General features: G+C 26.7%; 1 protein-coding gene across 2 annotated transcripts; it reads left to right on the plus strand.

The window, feature by feature from the left end:
* The first annotated feature begins 6324 nt into the window (after positions 1-6324).
* LOC149519084 (integral membrane protein (Protein of unknown function DUF92, transmembrane)) lies at positions 6325-9967 on the plus strand. 2 transcript variants are annotated; one of them, XM_089759358.1, is made up of 5 exons: positions 6325-7103; positions 7925-8178; positions 8526-8649; positions 8959-9063; positions 9534-9967. In XM_089759358.1, the coding sequence occupies exons 1-5, from the start codon at positions 6705-6707 to the stop codon at positions 9624-9626; spliced, it is 975 nt and encodes a 324-aa protein (XP_089615484.1). In that variant the 5' UTR covers positions 6325-6704; the 3' UTR covers positions 9627-9967. The 2 variants fall into 2 exon arrangements, with proteins under 2 accessions (XP_089615484.1, XP_089615485.1); XM_089759359.1 differs by lacking the exon at positions 8959-9063.
* Positions 9968-18346: the final 8379 nt, after the last annotated feature.

Below are 18346 nucleotides of genomic sequence, written 5' to 3' on the forward strand. Positions count from 1 at the left end.
TTTCTAATTATATATAATTTTTGTAGCCACATTTGTAGGTTTATGCAGAGAATAAAATAATGGTCTTATAGTGGAATAACGAGCGCAAAACTAAGGTAATGCCACCACTTACCACCTTTATCGAGAAAAAAAAAGATTGTGAAATTCAAATACACTCAAAACATTATATCGTAGCCATCAAAAAATGATGTAACAGGGACTAACAGCAATAACAATCCGTTATTGCCCCCATTTTCTCCATCACTAATTCAAGTAAAACAAAAACCAAAATTTCAACACAATAAAAAAAAAAATTAGAACATAACAACTAACAAGACTCCAAAAACAAAAAGATAACTCAATTTCAGTCTCAAACAAAAAGTCAAAAATAATATCGAATCAATTATTGAACATTTAATCTCTAGTAACCTTAGCTCAATCAGTAAATTGCACATTCGAATCAACCTTAAATCTTCAATCAACAATTAAGATAAAAAAAGGTAAGAAAAAGCTAAATTAGATTTTTTTCTTTTTGTAAAATTTCTGTTAATCTTTGTGAAAGTTTGATAGAGACGAGACCAAGGTTATAGGCATGGCAGTGACAAGAGGTGTGTGAGGGGGACTGAAAGAGAGCTGGGACTTAGGAGGCTGACTGGAGACTGAGGCACTAGGTTTTATTGAGCAAGCCACAAAAATGTGTGAGAGACTAAAAGAAAAAGGAAATACGAGAAGCTACTTAATGGAGGTTGAAGTGAGTGAAAGGCAAGAGGCAAAAGGCAAGAAAGAGATGCGAGAGAGAAAATGAGAGATGCAGAAAAACTGAGAAGAGGAAAAAGACTTGATGAGGGTTGAGAGCGGCCATGAATTATAGGGTGTCGAGGGAATTTGGGATTCAGGGTCCTCAGGAAATTTAAGGAGTAGGATGCAGGTTGACATGGATGGGATGGGTATTCGGATTATGGATAAGTGCGTCGAGTTTTTTAATCTAGCATTTAATTTCATTAAAATATAAATTTTAATAATTTTAATTTTTAAATTTTTTTAAAGGAAATCTAGTTAAAAGGATTAAGAAAAGTTTATAATTGATAAAAATTAAGGGATTAATAATTTAATATGATATATATAGAGATTTTAGATGAAAAATTTTAGTAAATTTTTTAGTATAAGTTAGATGAAAAATAATTAAAATTAAATATTATATTTTGATTTTGTTATTTATTAATTTATGATTTTGTATTTGAAATTTAGTAATTTTTTATTGTATTGGTATTTATATTGTTGTCAGTTTTATTGCTATTAGGTTAATTCTTATTAAGTTATTATTATTTTTGTGTAATTATTGAATATTTTATTCATTATATAATATATTGAAAGTAATTTGTGATAAAAAAAAACTTACATCAATTAGTATATCAAAAAGATTTAGTTACTTAATAAATTAAGCATTTCATAATCTATTACTCTTAACATTAAAAAATAAAAATTAAAAAATTTAACGTATATTCATATTTTTAATGATGGAATAATTAATATTAATTTTTCTAAATATAAGTTTATGTTGTTTTTATATAAAATAGCAAACAAATCATCATGTGAAGAGTTTAAAGTAAAAGAGTAGAGAGCATACCAAATGATGATATAGGTTAGTATTTTGGAATATCTGTGCCAAATACAAAAGAAAATATTTCATATAAACTTTGTAACAAAGTTGTAAAATGAGTAATAGTATATTTCAATGAACACATTATTCATAAAATTGGTAATGTTGCACTATACCTTTAACGTTACTAGTATGTTATATTTTTATAATTCTTTTGAAAATATTATTGTTAATTTTTCAATAAAAATTATAAAATTATATAAGCATGTGCAACTAATTTTTCTCTTTGTTTTTAACTATATTATTAATTAGTGTGGTAAGAAAAGGTATGATAAAACTCTTTTAAGAAAATAAATCAGAAAAAGTTGAGAACAAAAAGAGAAAAGATGAATCTTTATATTAATTAAAAGATAAAGACTATGATTATAAAAGATTTCTTGATGAAGATGTTGTTATTAGACAAGTCATGCGAGATAGTATCTAATCAAAACATGAGTGGAATAAAAAAGAAAAATTTAGACAAAGAATTGGTGGTTTGAGTAACATGTATAAAGATGGATGAAGCTTTCATGGCTTAATTGTTGAATATTATGAAAAAAAAAAAAAAAAGAAATCGAATCCAAGTAAGTCTAAATTTTCATTAAAGGGAGTTATACATGAATTTGTTAGAAGTAAGAGTTCAAAGAAACCAAAAATAAATTATTCATTTTTAAAAACATTAAGATGGATAATGGGTGATTCAGTATCAAAATTTTTTATATATAATTGACTTCTTTTTCAATTAACAAACTCCCCATGATTGCATAATTTACTTTCTGTGATAGCAGAAGTAGGCCAACATGTAAACTTTCAACACTTTTATAAGGTCTCTAATGTATATTTAGAGTGTGAGTATAAACAAATCAATGAATGAGTTAATGGATTAAAAGCACATTGAAATAAATTGGGTGCCACTTTGATGTGTGATGGTTGGATCAACAATTTGAATCAAATACACATCATTAATTTCCTTATCTATTATAGTAAATAGACCAATTTTTTTGAAAATTTATAGATGTCTTAAGTGTTCATAATAGAGATGCAAAATTTTATTATAGACTATTAGATGAAGATATGAAAAAAATTGAAAAAAAGTACATTGTTCATATAGTCACTGATAATGAGGCAATACTTAAGGTTATTAGAAAAAGAGTAATGGAAAAGAGACAACATTTGTATTAGGTAGCATGTTCAACTTATTATTCAGACTTGTGCCTTGAGAATATTGGTAAAAAAAGAAATGTGGCAAAAGTTTTAGATGATGTGAAAAAAGTGACTTGTTTTATCTACAATCACATTTGAACTATTAATTTGATAAAGAAATATACACAAGAAAAGTAAATACTTTGTCTTGCTCTTATCCAATTTGTAATTCATTTCATATAATTAGAAGACATAATGAGGTAAAAGCAAAGTTTGAGAGAGATGTTCAATTCAAAAGTTAGTACTTAGTAGTTAGTAAACCTATTTAAATCTAGCATCTTTTATGATATTGTTGTTTAAAATATTAATTTAAAACATATTTCTCTAAAAATTCATTAATGAATATATAAGAATTTAAAAAATCAAAATAGGGACAATAAAAATCAAAACCTTTTTATAAAGCCAAAAAAATTATTTTGAGAAAAAATATTTTGAACAAAGCAAATGATATAATAAAAGTTTATAAGCATGTAACACCCTTAATTCCACATTGAAAGAATGTGTGGATAAGGAATTATATATATGTAAATATCTAAGCCCAAACTTGTAAGGTACCTTTTGTGGGATAAAATCATGATACCTTCAGGTTCAAGCAGACAATCCCTCACAAATTGGGTGCAAGTCTCCATAAATAGTATCAAAGTAGTCACCAGTCAACAGTCAACAGGAACTAAGTACTACATTGTGAGAGTCACTAAGTGCTACATTGTAGGGAGCCACCTTTAAAATCTCAATATTTAGTGTGATCTTGGTCTTGTTGTTAGACTCGGCTTGATAGAGATGTCAAGCTTTAAAGGCGGAAAGATTATAATGCCCCCAATCCCATATTGAAAAAATATGTGGATAAGGAGTGATATATATAGAGATCTAAATCCAAACTTGTGAGTCGTCTTTTATGAAATAAAATCGTGAGACATTCAAGTCAAAGCAAACAATACTTCGCAAGTTAGGTGTGGGTCTTCACAAATGGTATTAGAGCGATCACCAATCGGTAAGAATTAAATGCTACATCATAGAAGTCACTAAGCGCTATATGGTAAGGCTATAGGAGTCATTAAGTGCTATATGGTGGGGAATTACCTCTAGAATCTTAACTTTTTGTGTGATCTTAATCTTGTGGTTAGACTCAGCTTGACAAGGACATCAAGCTTTAAAGGTGAGGAGATTGTAACGCCCCCAATCTCACATTAAAAGAATGTGTAGATAAGGAGAGATCTAAACCTAAACTTGTGAGAAATTTTTTATGGGATAAAATCGTGAGACCTTAAGGTTAAAATAAATAATCCTCACAGGTTGGGTACGAGTCTCTACAGAATGTTTGGTAAAAGTATTACGCCTTGTGAATGGTGATGAAAAACCAACAATGGGCTTTATTTATGAGGTTGTAGATAGAGCTAAATAAGCAATTCAACAAAATTAACGTTATTCTACTGAATATGAAAGATTATTGACAATAGATGGAGTTTCATCATTTTGATTTGTATTCAGCTGGTAAGTAAACAAAAAATGTGAATTATATTTAAATAATATGTTTATTTTTTATGCTTAAATTGCTTATATATTTATTTTTTATTACTATAAGATAATATTGTTATAAATTATATTTAGGTTACTATCTCAATTCACAATTTCAATTTGGAGTGAAACTTTCTACAAATGTATCTAAAAAAATATTAAAAAGTATAAGAGCAATGATTGAAAAATTAAAAAGTACAAAAACATTAAAAAGCATATTGCAAATCAGAATTATTGATCAAGTTAGCTTTTAACATTATTTATAACTTTGGCATTTATTTTTGTATTAAAAATATAATTATTTGTTATTTATTTGTTTATTATTGTATTCTTAATCAATGTAGTTGTTATTATTTTGAGATAAATATGAAACATTTTGTATTTCACAAACACAAAGAGCTTGGAAGCAAATCAATCCAGGTAAATAATAAATTAAATAATTATAATTTATTTTATATTATTTAATTGTATAGCACATTTAACTTTAATTTAAATAATTTTATACAACTGAGTGGTGGATAATATATGTCACTTATGTTTCTGAATTGCAAAAACTAGTAGTGAAAGTGCCTAGTCAAAAAACATTTGTATCAAATTGTAAACGTAACTAGAGCACATTTACTAGAGGATTTTCTTTTTCTTGTAGCTATTTTTTTAGTGGACCATCATCTTCAAAAATATAGTCTAAGTTAATAGGATTAAAACTATTATTTATCTTGTTAATGCTCTTTTTTTTTTTATTGGTTACTTGTAGATAATTTTGATAATAAAATGAATGTTGAATAGTCACACTGCTGTCAAGAAAGGAATGTGTCTTATTCAAATTTAAGTTTAACACCTAGTCAAAATAATGATGATGGGGATTTAAGTTCACTTGATGATGATGGTGCAAAATTTGGTGATGATATAGATATAAATCAACCTTATAGCCCATTTGGAGAAGAACTTGACTTTGCTGTTACTGGTGGATTTTTCATTAGCATGACAAAATATGAAGTAAATTCATCTACTAAATCTAGTAAGGGTAAAAGTGTACGTATAATTCGATCAAAAGGAAAAGCCAAGAAGTATGATTATGATATTTCTAAAGGTTTTTCATCTTTAGGTGGGAGATCAAATTCTAATAACTTTAGATATAATGAATTATCTGCTAATACTCAAGGATGTTATTACCCATCGAAACCTTCTAATTTTCAACCTTCTCATGATTATCTACCTCTACATGGTTATTAGCCACCTTAAATGTATCTTTTATCATGAATGTATCGCCTAGCATAAATTTATCATCCTCAAATGTATCATTCACCTCAAATATATCAAGAATAAAAGTTACAAGGATGGAGATGGAGTCAATTTAGCTCGTAAAGCAAAGATAAAGAATTTGATATGTCATTCTATCATGCAGTAAAATTTAAAGTATATATAAAAAATTGTAGTTGATAAATTATTATTTTTTAGAGTTTGTAATATTATTAAATATAAATGCTTAACATTTAACATATTATGTTTTGTTCATATTTGATTTGTTTGAGTTAATGTTGAATATAAACTTGGTTTAAGCAAATATTTGTTGTTAAAACAAATATGAATATTTTATTATAATCTAAATAAAATTGTGAATAATTTAAAAAGAAAACAAAGAATGTCATAAACTATTCTAATATTTATAAAATAAAAATTTTTTATGATTATAATTATAATTATTATATTTTATAATAAATTATACAAAATTAAAAAAATTCATGATGATAATGATTACAATAATTTTCATTATATTTAAAAATATAATAAATACGATGCAACAAAAAATATGATTGTAATTGCTATTTAAATCTCTGAGTAGATTTGATAGAAATCTTGACTTGAACTCTAGGGGTAATTTAAAAAAAAAAAACTCTTGTGTTCTTATTTTGCATGAAATCAGTTAATATCCGTTACATATCGGCTTCTATTTGGTTGTTATGTCTATCACATAAACGCTACTACAGGGATGGTTTAGAAAAAGACGGCGTTGTTGTCCGAACAGAAGAAGGTTAATTTGGACAATGTCAATACTAGAAAGAACCCAAGAAATGAGCTTTGGTTACCTGGAAGAGTTCTTTTCAAAGAAGTAATGAAGGCCTCTCTGAAGAAGAGAAGATAGCTGAGGTTGGAGAACAAAGGATTACCATTTTTTTGTTTTCTCTTCCTCTGGTTCACTCTTGATGTTTCTATTAACTACTTCAATTGGATAACAAGATGGGCTTTCTTTCGTTTTTCATTCGAGTGTGAACCGACCCGAATTATTCGGATGTCCATGACCCGAACATCACCTTTTACTTTTATTCCTCATTTCTTCTTCGACACTCAAAAAAACAGCTCATAAAAGATGGGATGGTCAACTAGTCTGCTTCACTTTCGCTTCAATTCCTCTCCGGTTCCTTCTCTCCAATTCCCATATCCCGCCCTCCCCAAAAATTTCCCAATCTTTCTTAACGCTAAACCTATAAATCCCAGTCCCAGACCTGCAAAAATGCAATTCCTTCACAGAACCAACGCAGTCCCAGTCCACGGCGTAGTATCAAGAGCTATGGACATCATCCAATCATCGCCGCCCACCTGGCAATCAGCCTTCCTCAGTAACCTTGTGATCTTCGCCGTCGGGACCCCAATTTTAGTAGCGGGGCTTTCTCTCTCCGGAATTTGTGCTGCGTTCTTGCTTGGAACTCTCACTTGGCGCGCTTTTGGGTCTCCTGGATTTCTCCTCGTTGCTTCTTACTTCGTTATTGTGAGTTCTTAAAATGTCTATGAATTTTAATTTGAATTATGGATTTAAGTTAAATTTTGAAATTTGGGTTTTGATTTTTGCTCTCATTTGGTACTCAAAATCTATGCTTTGGAGGATTAACTTTCATTGTTTAATAGCTTCTAGCATTTTGGACTATTTTGAAATGATATATTGTTTTACTTCTGTTTTCCCCTCCTTTTCCTTCTGGTTATGGCTTGTTTTACTTGAAAAGTATGGATCTTTGCATTGCTTCCTGCCTCCCTCTTCTGATTTTCCCGACCCCTATTTCAACTTGGAAGTAGTACTTTTAAATCATGCTCCAAAATCATGTTATGAAATATTTGAAAAACAAATGATTTTGTGTGAAATGTTCATAACTTGAGTGGAGATAATAATTTGGGATGTAAGGGGCAATAAATTTAGCAGGAAAGATACTTGAATGCCTTTTGCATAAGGTACAACGAATACTAGAAGAGAAAAAGAAGAAAGCTAGTATGAAACCTCCGGAGATGGTTGATTATGAGGTGCTTGGCTTTTGAGGACCTCCAGCTGCATAATAATTTACAATTCTCTAAATCTCTACACAATCTTACAGCTCTTTATCGTGCCCAATTGTTCAAATTATTGTGCTTGATTTTTTATATAATCATGTGTAATTGTTTATTCCCCCTTGCTTAAAAGAAAAAAAAAGATCTTCCTTCTTTTGAGCAATAACTCTTTCTAGGCAATTTTGAAGGGCTTTTTATTAGATTATGACTTTTGTAAGTAATTGGGATTTCTCTCTTCTGTTTGATAGAGTTGAACGTATTTATATTTGTTAGGGCACAGCAGTTACAAAAGTTAGAATGGCTCAAAAGGAGGCCCAAGGGATTGCTGAGAAAAAGAAAGGAAGACGGGGACCTGGGAGTGTAATTGGGTCCAGTGCTGCTGGTTGTGTATGTGCTTTTCTCACAATATATGGAGTTGGTGGAGAGGCATTTGCTCGGCTTTGGCAACTTGGATTCATTGCCAGTTTCTGTACTAAGTTAAGTGATACAGTCTCAAGTGAGATTGGGAAAGCATATGGCAAAACAACGTAAGTAGTGCATCTCTGTTTGTCAAGGTTTAGTAACTTTAAATTAATTTTAATAATACTTCTATGCAATTCACTCTAAAGAAAAGGGTATTTTGAAACAAGTGGAATTTAAATTCCTCAAGGTTCTTGTTATATTTTAGTGCTATTATTCTCATTTATACTGGTTATAAAGGTCTCCGTAGCATCCTATTTAGAAACAAAATTTGTTAGATTGGTAAGCTTTAATGCCTGTCTTTTTTTTCTCTTTAAAATGTTTATATTCATGGCATTTACTATTTTCTGTTTGCTGTTAAACCCCTCTTTCAGAATTGCAAGTGTAATGTTTGTGATGTGCCAAAAATGACCAGGTATCTAGTTACAAACTTTCAGATTGTTCCTAGGGGAACGGAAGGGGCTGTCAGTGTTGAAGGAACCTTCGCTGGACTCTTAGCATCAATGCTACTTGCCTCTATTGGTTTTCTAATGGGTGAGGTAGTACTTGCTATTTACTCATACTATATGAATAATTTGTTCTGTTATTCAGGGCTTTTCTGTATGATATTTTCACTTCTTTGGCATAAGACCTACAAGCATTATTGAGTGATCATTACAAGATGTTTTCACCTCAGAAGATCCTGGAATATATTTCTTTTCTGTAATAATAAACTATTTGGTTAGCAACATGTCAAGAAAGCAATACTGGTGGGCTAGTGCCAAGCTGGACTAGTTTTGCAGGCCTAATTGGTTTCTAAAGATGTACTAAGCTTCTTCTCTTTTTTCGTTTTTAATATTTGCGAGTAGATAAATCTACCTGAGGTGGTGATCTGCGTAATATCTTCCCAGATTGCTAATATTGGTGAGAGCATAATTGGTGCTGCATACCAAGGGAAGGAAGGATTTCGATGGGTAAGGAATCATTTGAATAATAGGATGGTTTCTACCATCCTGTTTTCTAACTTTTTTTTTTTCATCTATTGCCTATTTGTCTTCTAGTTTATATTGTTAGCAATGAATTGGGTTTTATTGGATGTGAATTTATATTTTGATGTTGTGTATCTTGGAGATGAGTGCATGTATATCATTTTGCTGGGCTCTAGTTTTGTTTGGAGCACGCCAGACAGCAGAGAGCTGGTAGTGGGGAAGAATTTTTTCCCACTCTTTTCAGATAAAGAAGATTAAAGACGAAATTTAGAGAGATCAACCTGTTATAGAACTGCCTGCTAAAGATTAGCTTGAATATTAATTCTCGTTGGATGAAAATTTACTGTTGTCCATGTACATTGCTAGTTTATCTAAGTATTTTTTTTTTTATTTGCTCCTCATAAGGCTGAAACTTTGATATTTTCGCCATCATGATTTTGGCTTTCTGGTTGCAGCTGAACAATGATGCTGTTAATGTCATCAACATATCCATAGGCTGCATTTTGGCAGTCTTAATGCAACAAATACTCCAAAATTGGCATATGTAAGTTTGCCAGATCATCTCTCCCAGGATCTCTGGTAATTTATTGCAGCATTCATTCATACTGCTATCAACATGTGGCAAGGAGAAAGAAAAAGAAGGCCTTCATTGCCATTCGGGAGATGAATACAAGGTGCAATGACAGCAATTATTTGTTTACCTGCAATTGAGCTTGCTACTAACCTAGAAAGATTGTCAATGATGTGGACCATTGTTACGATAACCAATTGTTCCACGAGTATATTCCAAACTTAATGAGGCATATCTTTTGTATGGTTCAGATATTCAAAATGTATTCGTTTTCATCAATCTGCAAACAGAAATGAAATTAGATGCTTTTTACATGCAGTGATGAATTGCATTTTCAACTCGAAACAAGCTTGAGCTCATAAATAATTTTGAGCTTGACTTTGTTTTTCAGTAAATGACTGAAGCATCAACTCCTACCATAGCATTAACTTGACATTGATTTTCTATATAAAAGTGTTGAAAAAGTTTCGGATTAAGATGATCTCTACAATTGGAGTTCAAACTTGATCAAATTTTAGATGAGCAAGCCTGTCGAAGGGATGTTGTTCTAGTATTGCTCATTTACATGCTTTTGTTTTGATGTTGTTTTTGAAGCCAAAACTTATCCTGTCTGTGCCAGTACTCTTCTGACTTCTACCATACACGTCTTTTATTTCTTACTCCCATTTTTTCTTGTTTAAAATTTATTTGACATTAAATGGAAATGCAAAGAGGAGTAACCACAAAAATTTATTATCAACCAATCATCCAGGTCGCTGTGTAATCATACGGCTGTATGATTGCCTTCCACCAAACCACTGCCACGGCCTCTTCACATTACAAAATCGGTTAAGTATTAATGGAGGATGCAGCCACAATTGATGAATAAAACCACCCTGTTTCAACGTACTGCACCCCCGAATTCCCTCCTGGACAGGTGTTCATTTAACCACCCCCTCATCGTAAACTCCCCTTTTAATAGGAGTGATAGCGAATGGAATTTGGTTTGATTTTTTTTTTTAATAATACATAATATTATCTATTTTTAAAATTTAATTTAAATTTAAATTAATTTTCTTTTAAAATCAATTTTATCTGAATCGAATTCTACCGATTTAGTTCATTAGTTTTTAAATTTAAAAATTTTTATATATTATTTGAATAGAATTTTTAATATATTTAAATAGATTTATATATAAAATAATTATTTTTATTTTATAAAATTTGAAAATATATAAAAAAACTAATAAAAATATATTATATAATTCAATTCAATTTTTTCGGTTTTTCACATTTTGATATGAAATTTGATCTAAACTTAATATACATATTTAATATCCAAATTTAATTCAAATCGAATAAGAAAAAAATCGATATAAATCGAATTGAATATTATGATTTCGAATCAATTTTTTATTTTCTTGATTTTTTTTTTCACCTCTACCTTTTATACCCTCTTATTGTATGTCCTCTAACCTACCAGAAAATTTTCATCTTCTTAGCATCTTATTGTTGTCACCAGCTCCATTGATGGTCCCATTATTGCCTTTGATGAGCTAGATTATTATCAAAACTCATTAGTTTATTTAAGAGATTAATTATTAAAAGAAAAATAAACTGAGGTACTATAAGAGAGAAAATTTAGTCATCCTTGTTTATGTAAAACAGAAAAAAAAAAAATATAAGGGCTCTGCTTCCTCATCTTCTTTGGAGTTAAGGAGTTTGAAAAATCAAGTTGGTGATCCAAAATCAGAGGCTACACTCAAGTTAATCTCTTAAATGTGAGTGTATGTCTTTTTTTTATTTAAGAAAAATACTATATTGATTGCTATTATTTGAAGTTAAAATTATAAGAGAAAAATCAAGAAAAATTATCAAATCCTTTTATTAATTTTCATTATCTATTTGGGTAAATTATTGGGTTTTAAAATTTACTTCATGTTATTAAGATTTAATGATGATTTTTTAGTGGATTTTAAAGGTTGAAAGTGAGAATTTGAGTTTTTAAATATTAAAGGAGAAATCCTATTTTTGGATGCTATTATATATAATAGTGAATTAAAATAAAATTTTGTATAAATGAATAAATTATTACTATAAGTATTACATATCGTTGGAAAGCTTGTTGAATCTACTTTGCAACGAAACAAATGTAAGTTGATTCCAAGTTTTTTATGAAGAGTTGTCTTATTTTTATTTAAGGATGTGTAGGTTGTCTACCAGTAGCAGCAAGGAGGAATTATGAAAATTATCTTAACTTTTATGTAATGAATTACAAATTGACCTATATATATTTGGAGAGCTTATTGAATCTATCTTTCAATGAAAAAAGTGGAACTGAATTTCAAGTCTCTTATGAGTAAATATTTAATTTTTACTAAAAGGTATTCATGGTATCTAACAACAGTATATAATATGAATTGCAAAAATGATTATAATTAATCTACAATGAATTACGAGGTTGGCCATGTATGAAGCTTATCCAGTCTAGTTTCTAACTTACCAAAAATATCTTAATTTCATGTTGTAGATCTTAAAATAGGATCATTTTAGTGAAAGGAGTTCAAGCAACCAATATAAGTTAATTGAGTCAGTCTTTGTATAATTTAGTTATTTTTAATATAAATGGTTTTAAAAATGGTTGATTAAGTTTTATATGTTCAAATAACTTTGAATAGGTTGTTAATTATTTTTTGAGAAAAACTAAGTGATGAAATTGAAAGAAGGTAAGTAAAATCTCACACACTTTAGTTATTTTCGAACCTATGTATATATGTATATTTTTAAATAAGAGAAGGTTTAATTTTTTTTATTTTTGATATATGAAAATATGATCAAGTATTATGAATGAAATGAGAAATTGATTTATGTTTAAATAATGGTTTTATGATAGTTACGAATTTATATTCCTTGAAAATGAGATCATTGACACTAGAATTAGTTCTACGACCTTGAACAATAGGTTATAGTAGTTAGTATAGTTATGATCATATAAACCTTGCTAATAGTTTATAGTAGTTACCATAAAATTCGAGCTAGTGGGTTATAATAGTTAACAATGATCATGGGGATAAAATTATCAATATGGTTATTGTCATGGATTATAATAGTAACCGTAACCAATAATTAACTAATGATAACAATGATATATGCTTATGAATTTACGATTTTGTAGATTGATTTATGATTTGCATGAAGTTGTATTTGATCATGATTTATGATTTATAATTGATGAAATGATATGTTTTGATATGATATTAATCTTTTGAATGATTGCTTAAATATTTTGAAAGCATAATTTGAATAATATTTCTGAATGATCGATCTATATATGTGTATATATGTAAATAATATTTGATCCGATAAGGTATGTGAGCTTATACTTGCTAAGCTGTGATTTGCTATTCTCTTTTCACTTTCCTTTTATAAAATGAGTAAGTGATAAATTTATTTAGTCATATGAGAAGCTAAAAAATTAAATTGAAAAGATTACTTAAGCATTTGAGACATTATTGATCACTAAGATCTTACAAATAATTTTATATATTTTTTATTTGACATATAGGTATATGAAGATTTATTATTAATTGAATTAAAGTTATAGATTTTACTTAAACATATTTTTATATTGAAAAATTTTAGAATGATTAAGAAAGACGGCTTCGTATTAATTTGAAGTTTTACTTCAAATTAATATAACTTTGTTGCGTCTCGATCTTAGGGTGTGACATGAAATGGTATTAGAGTTTAAGTTACAATTTTTGAAAAAATTTTATGAGTTAGATTCTGATCTTTAAATTATGATAAGATTTTTTTTTTTAAAGCTTAGGTTATGATTCTTGTAGATTTTGTATGAGCTCAAGTTATGATGTTTATGCGTGAAAATATTTAAGAGCTTATATTACGATTGAAACTTTTCTAAAAATTTAGTTTATGATTTTTAGAGATTTCTTAAGAGGTTAAATTATGATAATTAGTTAACGATGAGTTTTTAATAATGTAGCTTATGATTCTTAGATTAAAAGAGATATTCTATGAGTAGGTTATAATTATATACTATGTGCAAACTTTTAAGTCATGTTTGGTATATAAAATTATGATAGGATAAGATAAGATAATATTATGAATAGGATTAGATTAAATAATATCATCTTATCTTATGTTTGATATGTGTAATAATTAAGATAGGATAATTTATTTATTGATCAAAATTATCCTTTCTCACAATTTTATACAATATAAATTATTGATATAATTTTAAGGATATAATAGCACATGTAAGTTTAATTTCATGGATTAAAAATAATTCTTTATTTTTTCAAAGGATAGAGTTATCCTATTGGCATAGGATATCTAATCTTTTTAAATAATCCAATCTTTTTATTTAAGTGCATAATAAACATGTGATAGGATTATTAGTATCCTCTCTTTCAACTAATCTTGTATACCAAATGTAGCCTTAATGACTTAGATGATAATTTTTGGATTATGTGATGATATTTTAAAGACTTAAGTTTGATCCATATACTATAGTAATGAGTATAAGTAAATGATTCAATGAATTTTTGAGAAAACAATGATTCAATGAATTGTTGGTGTAATTATTTTGATTGATAATATATATTACTTTTGGAGTTTATTGATATTATAACTTGAAAAGAGGTGTGACTTCTAACATAACATATCTTAAGAGCTAAAAGATTACTCAAGAAAATGATTTGATTGATGGAAGTCATACGAATTCAAAAAAAAGATCGATATTTGATTTAATGAGGTTTTAAAATTATTTGGTAAGTGTTAAATGAATCTTTATTCATGGACTAAGTTAAGAATAAAATAGTATATTGTTGGAATTAAGTATATTGTTGGAATTAAAAGTATGAAATATTTTAGTTGGAATGAACTGATATTTTAAAATTTTGAAATAAATAATGCCCGGTTATAATATTAGAGAATGTCTTGATAGATTTAGTTGGAAAGATCATACTTGTAGTAAATAGTTTTATATACGTTAAAAAGGATGTTCACTTTAATTGGTTCTACATTTTTATTGAGAAAGGATTTAAAAAACTTTAATCCATGTTTCTTTCCTAAAAAAATAGCTTTGGTTTTGATAGTTGAATTTCTTATGCCCATGATTAATTAAAACCCAAAATTTTGTCCAAATTTTAATTGCATAATGGTAGTATTAGTTTGGACAATTATCATCTAATTAGTTGAAATTTTCTATAAAAAAAAAATTCTTTTTTTTCTCTCTTCTAAAAAGGAACTACACAAATATTTTTTTTTGGGAAATTCTATATAGGTTAAATTATGCCAAAGGTCCCTATATTTTATGAAAATTTAGAATTTAGTTCATATATTATAATTCATACACCTTTAATCTTCATATTATTTTAATTTAAAAATTTTAGTCAAATTACTAACTCTGTTGATTTTTTATTGTTAAAAATGTTGACATGGTCATTGACTTTGCTAACGTGGCATTAACTTTGTTGATGTGGTGTTAACTTGCTAATGTGAGAATTATGATTGATGAAATTAGTTGTTAAATTATATAAATGGTTCTTGTATTTATATAAAATTCAAAATTTAATCCCTATACTAGCATGAAATTTAAATTTTAATCCTTATACTCATAAAATTTGAAATTTAGTCTATATAATACAAAAAAATTGGTAACATATATGATACTTTCAATTTTTTGGATCTTCACAAAAAATTTTTTATCTAAATAATTATGTTAAATTAAATAATAAGCTTAGTTTTAAAACCAATACACATTAAGTTTAGTAAATTACTTTAATTTATTTAGAATTTTTAACTTAGATTTGGTTATAAAAAATCATTTAAATAGGGTCTAATTTAAAGGAATAAAAACATTGTTTGTTGGATAATTTTACCTTTATGAAATATGATGATAATTCTAATTTATTTATAAATTAATAAAAATAATAGTTTATTAAAATTTAATAATGATAGATTTGTATCATATATTAATAAATTTGTGATAGATTTTTAGCAAATTGGTATGAGCTTATTTTCATATGACCACAATATACTACAATTATGATAGAAAAGTGTAACAAAATTAACAATAGATTTATATTTTATAAAATATGTAATAAGTAATAGTGATAAAACTAATAACAGTATTTTATATGGGTGACAAAAATTATAATAGATTTAGTGATAATATATGAAAATTGTGATAAAATACTATAATAGATTTTTCAATATTGTGATAGAATATTATAAGAGAATATTGTAGCAATTTTTAAATTTTAATATTTTAAAAAATTAAAAAAATTTCTAAAAATTCAAAATATATATTTTTATATTAAAGGACTAAATTTCAAATTTTATGAGTATAGAGATTAAATTTCAAATTTCATATAAATCAATGATTATTTGCATAATTTAATAATTGATTTTATCAATCTCAATTATCACATCAATATGTCAATATCACGTTAATAAAATCAACGTTATGTCGATAAAATCAATAATCACGTCAATAAAGTCAATAGTTATATTAAAATTTTTAATGATAAAAATTTGATTAGATTAGTTATTGAATTAAAATTATTAAATCAAAATAATATAAAAATTAAATTTATATAAATTATAATACATTGACTAAATTCTAAATTTTTGTAAAGTACAAAGACTTTTGACATAATTTGACCTTCTATATACAACCAAAATTTTGCTCTTTACAGCCATAAGCTAAATACACCAATATTTAAAACACATTTTAGGTAAATTTGCTCACGAGAGCCAATTGAATCATAAGGCATTTACTTTCAAATTCTTAGCACCCAAACCCTCAAGAACCTTTAAGTAAATATTCATTTCTGTATGCTAAATAAACCTATATATATTATTAATACGTACATATGTGCATTTTGAAAAATTATGTACATATATGAACTAAATTGTTTTGCTTGTGATCTTCGTCGTGACAGGTTTTGTTTCCACATTCCACCTTATTTTCGACGACCTTTAACCTAAGAGAATTGAAACTTGATTTCGATTTTGTAGATAGAGATGATGAAGATTAAGGTTTATGAAATTAGCTGAGAGAAAAAATTTGAGGTTTAGCAAGGATCATTTGGTAATTCAGTTTAGGGGTAATTTTTTCATAAAAATTTAATTTTTTAATTGTAAAGAGCAAAAAGATTCCTAATTGAACATTATTGTTGCATTCAATAATTGGTAACAATTGTTGATAAATGCATTATAATTGTTGTACAAAAAATGAAAGAATTTTTTTTTTTTTTATAAAGAAGGTGGTCGGTTGCAATTCGTAATTTAGAATTTAAATTTCAAATCTATTTAATGTAAGCTTTTAAATGTGACCAAAAATTTTAAGTTTGATTCACATTTTTTATCCAAGAGTTAATGTAAAAAATAAATTCTAAAATAAAAAAGGAAATCATATTTTATTATGAATCATGCGCAATAATTAAGAATATATTTAGATAGATAGTGAGATTGGTTTTATTAAAATTGAAAATAACGATAAAAGTGAGATTAATTATTTTAATAATATGATTAGTTATTATAACAATAATATTAAAGTCGGTTATAGATATATGTTTGTTGTTAAAGCAATAGTGACAACGAGGTGAATTTTAGTGAAAAAAATTATTGTTCATGATATTATAGTAAAAATTATATATAATAAAAATTTTAAATTATTTAATAGTTATAAATTAATAATTAATTAATATTTATTAAATTATTTTTAAATAAAATAATAATATTATTTTTAAATAATTAAAAATTAATAAAAATAGTAGTAAAATTAATAAAATTTTATTTATTTATTAAATTAATAAAATAATTTTAATTTTTAAATAAAAATCAAAAAAAGAAAAAAAATAATTATAGGGATATTGCAATCTTTTTAATATAATGAGTATGGCAAGAAAGGAAAAAAATCCAACATTGATTGTCATTTCTCAATAGCAAAACTTTTTACCTAAAGGAAAGAAGTTACGATGCGGTTAATTGGTTCAACTGCAGTGTTATCGTGATATCTAAAATTAAATTATAGGGATAATGTTATCTTTGTAATAAAATGTGCATGGCAAGAAAGGAAAAAAAATTTCAACGTTGATGGTCATTCTCAATATGAACAATTTTTCCCTAAAGAAAATAAGTTACGGTGTGGTTAATTGGTTCAATTGAAGTGTTATCTTGATATCCAAACAGATTTTCAGTAGTTTTTAATAATGCAATCGACACTTATAATGGGTGCTATTGCATCCAAATTGATTCACTCTAACTTTAGATATATTTACTATACCTTTTTTAGATTTTAATTAAAATTTTTTAAAAAAGTAAACGATGGAAATGATAATATTATAAATTAAATCTATTTATAGATCGAACTTTCTATTTAAATTTAAATTTTTTTTTATATTTAAAAAATTTTAAATATGAATTTGAGACTCGTTAAATAGATTTGAACTTAAATTTTAGATTTATTTAAAAGATGAGTCAGATTTTGATTATGAACTTTAAGACTTAGGCTTAATTTGATCTAACTCAGTAACTATTATATATTTTTTATTTATATTTATATTATATAGAAATAAAGAAATAATTAAATAATAATAAGTATATATTAATATCTTATGTTTATATGTATTAATCACATTCAAACACCAAATTAAATTAATAAAGTATTTTTAAAATTTTTATCGATTA

Source organism: Durio zibethinus, chromosome 4 (assembly GCF_047325235.1).
Source record: "Durio zibethinus cultivar Kanyao isolate XHJ-2024 chromosome 4, ASM4732523v1, whole genome shotgun sequence".
NCBI classification, from domain to species: Eukaryota; Viridiplantae; Streptophyta; class Magnoliopsida; order Malvales; family Malvaceae; genus Durio; species Durio zibethinus.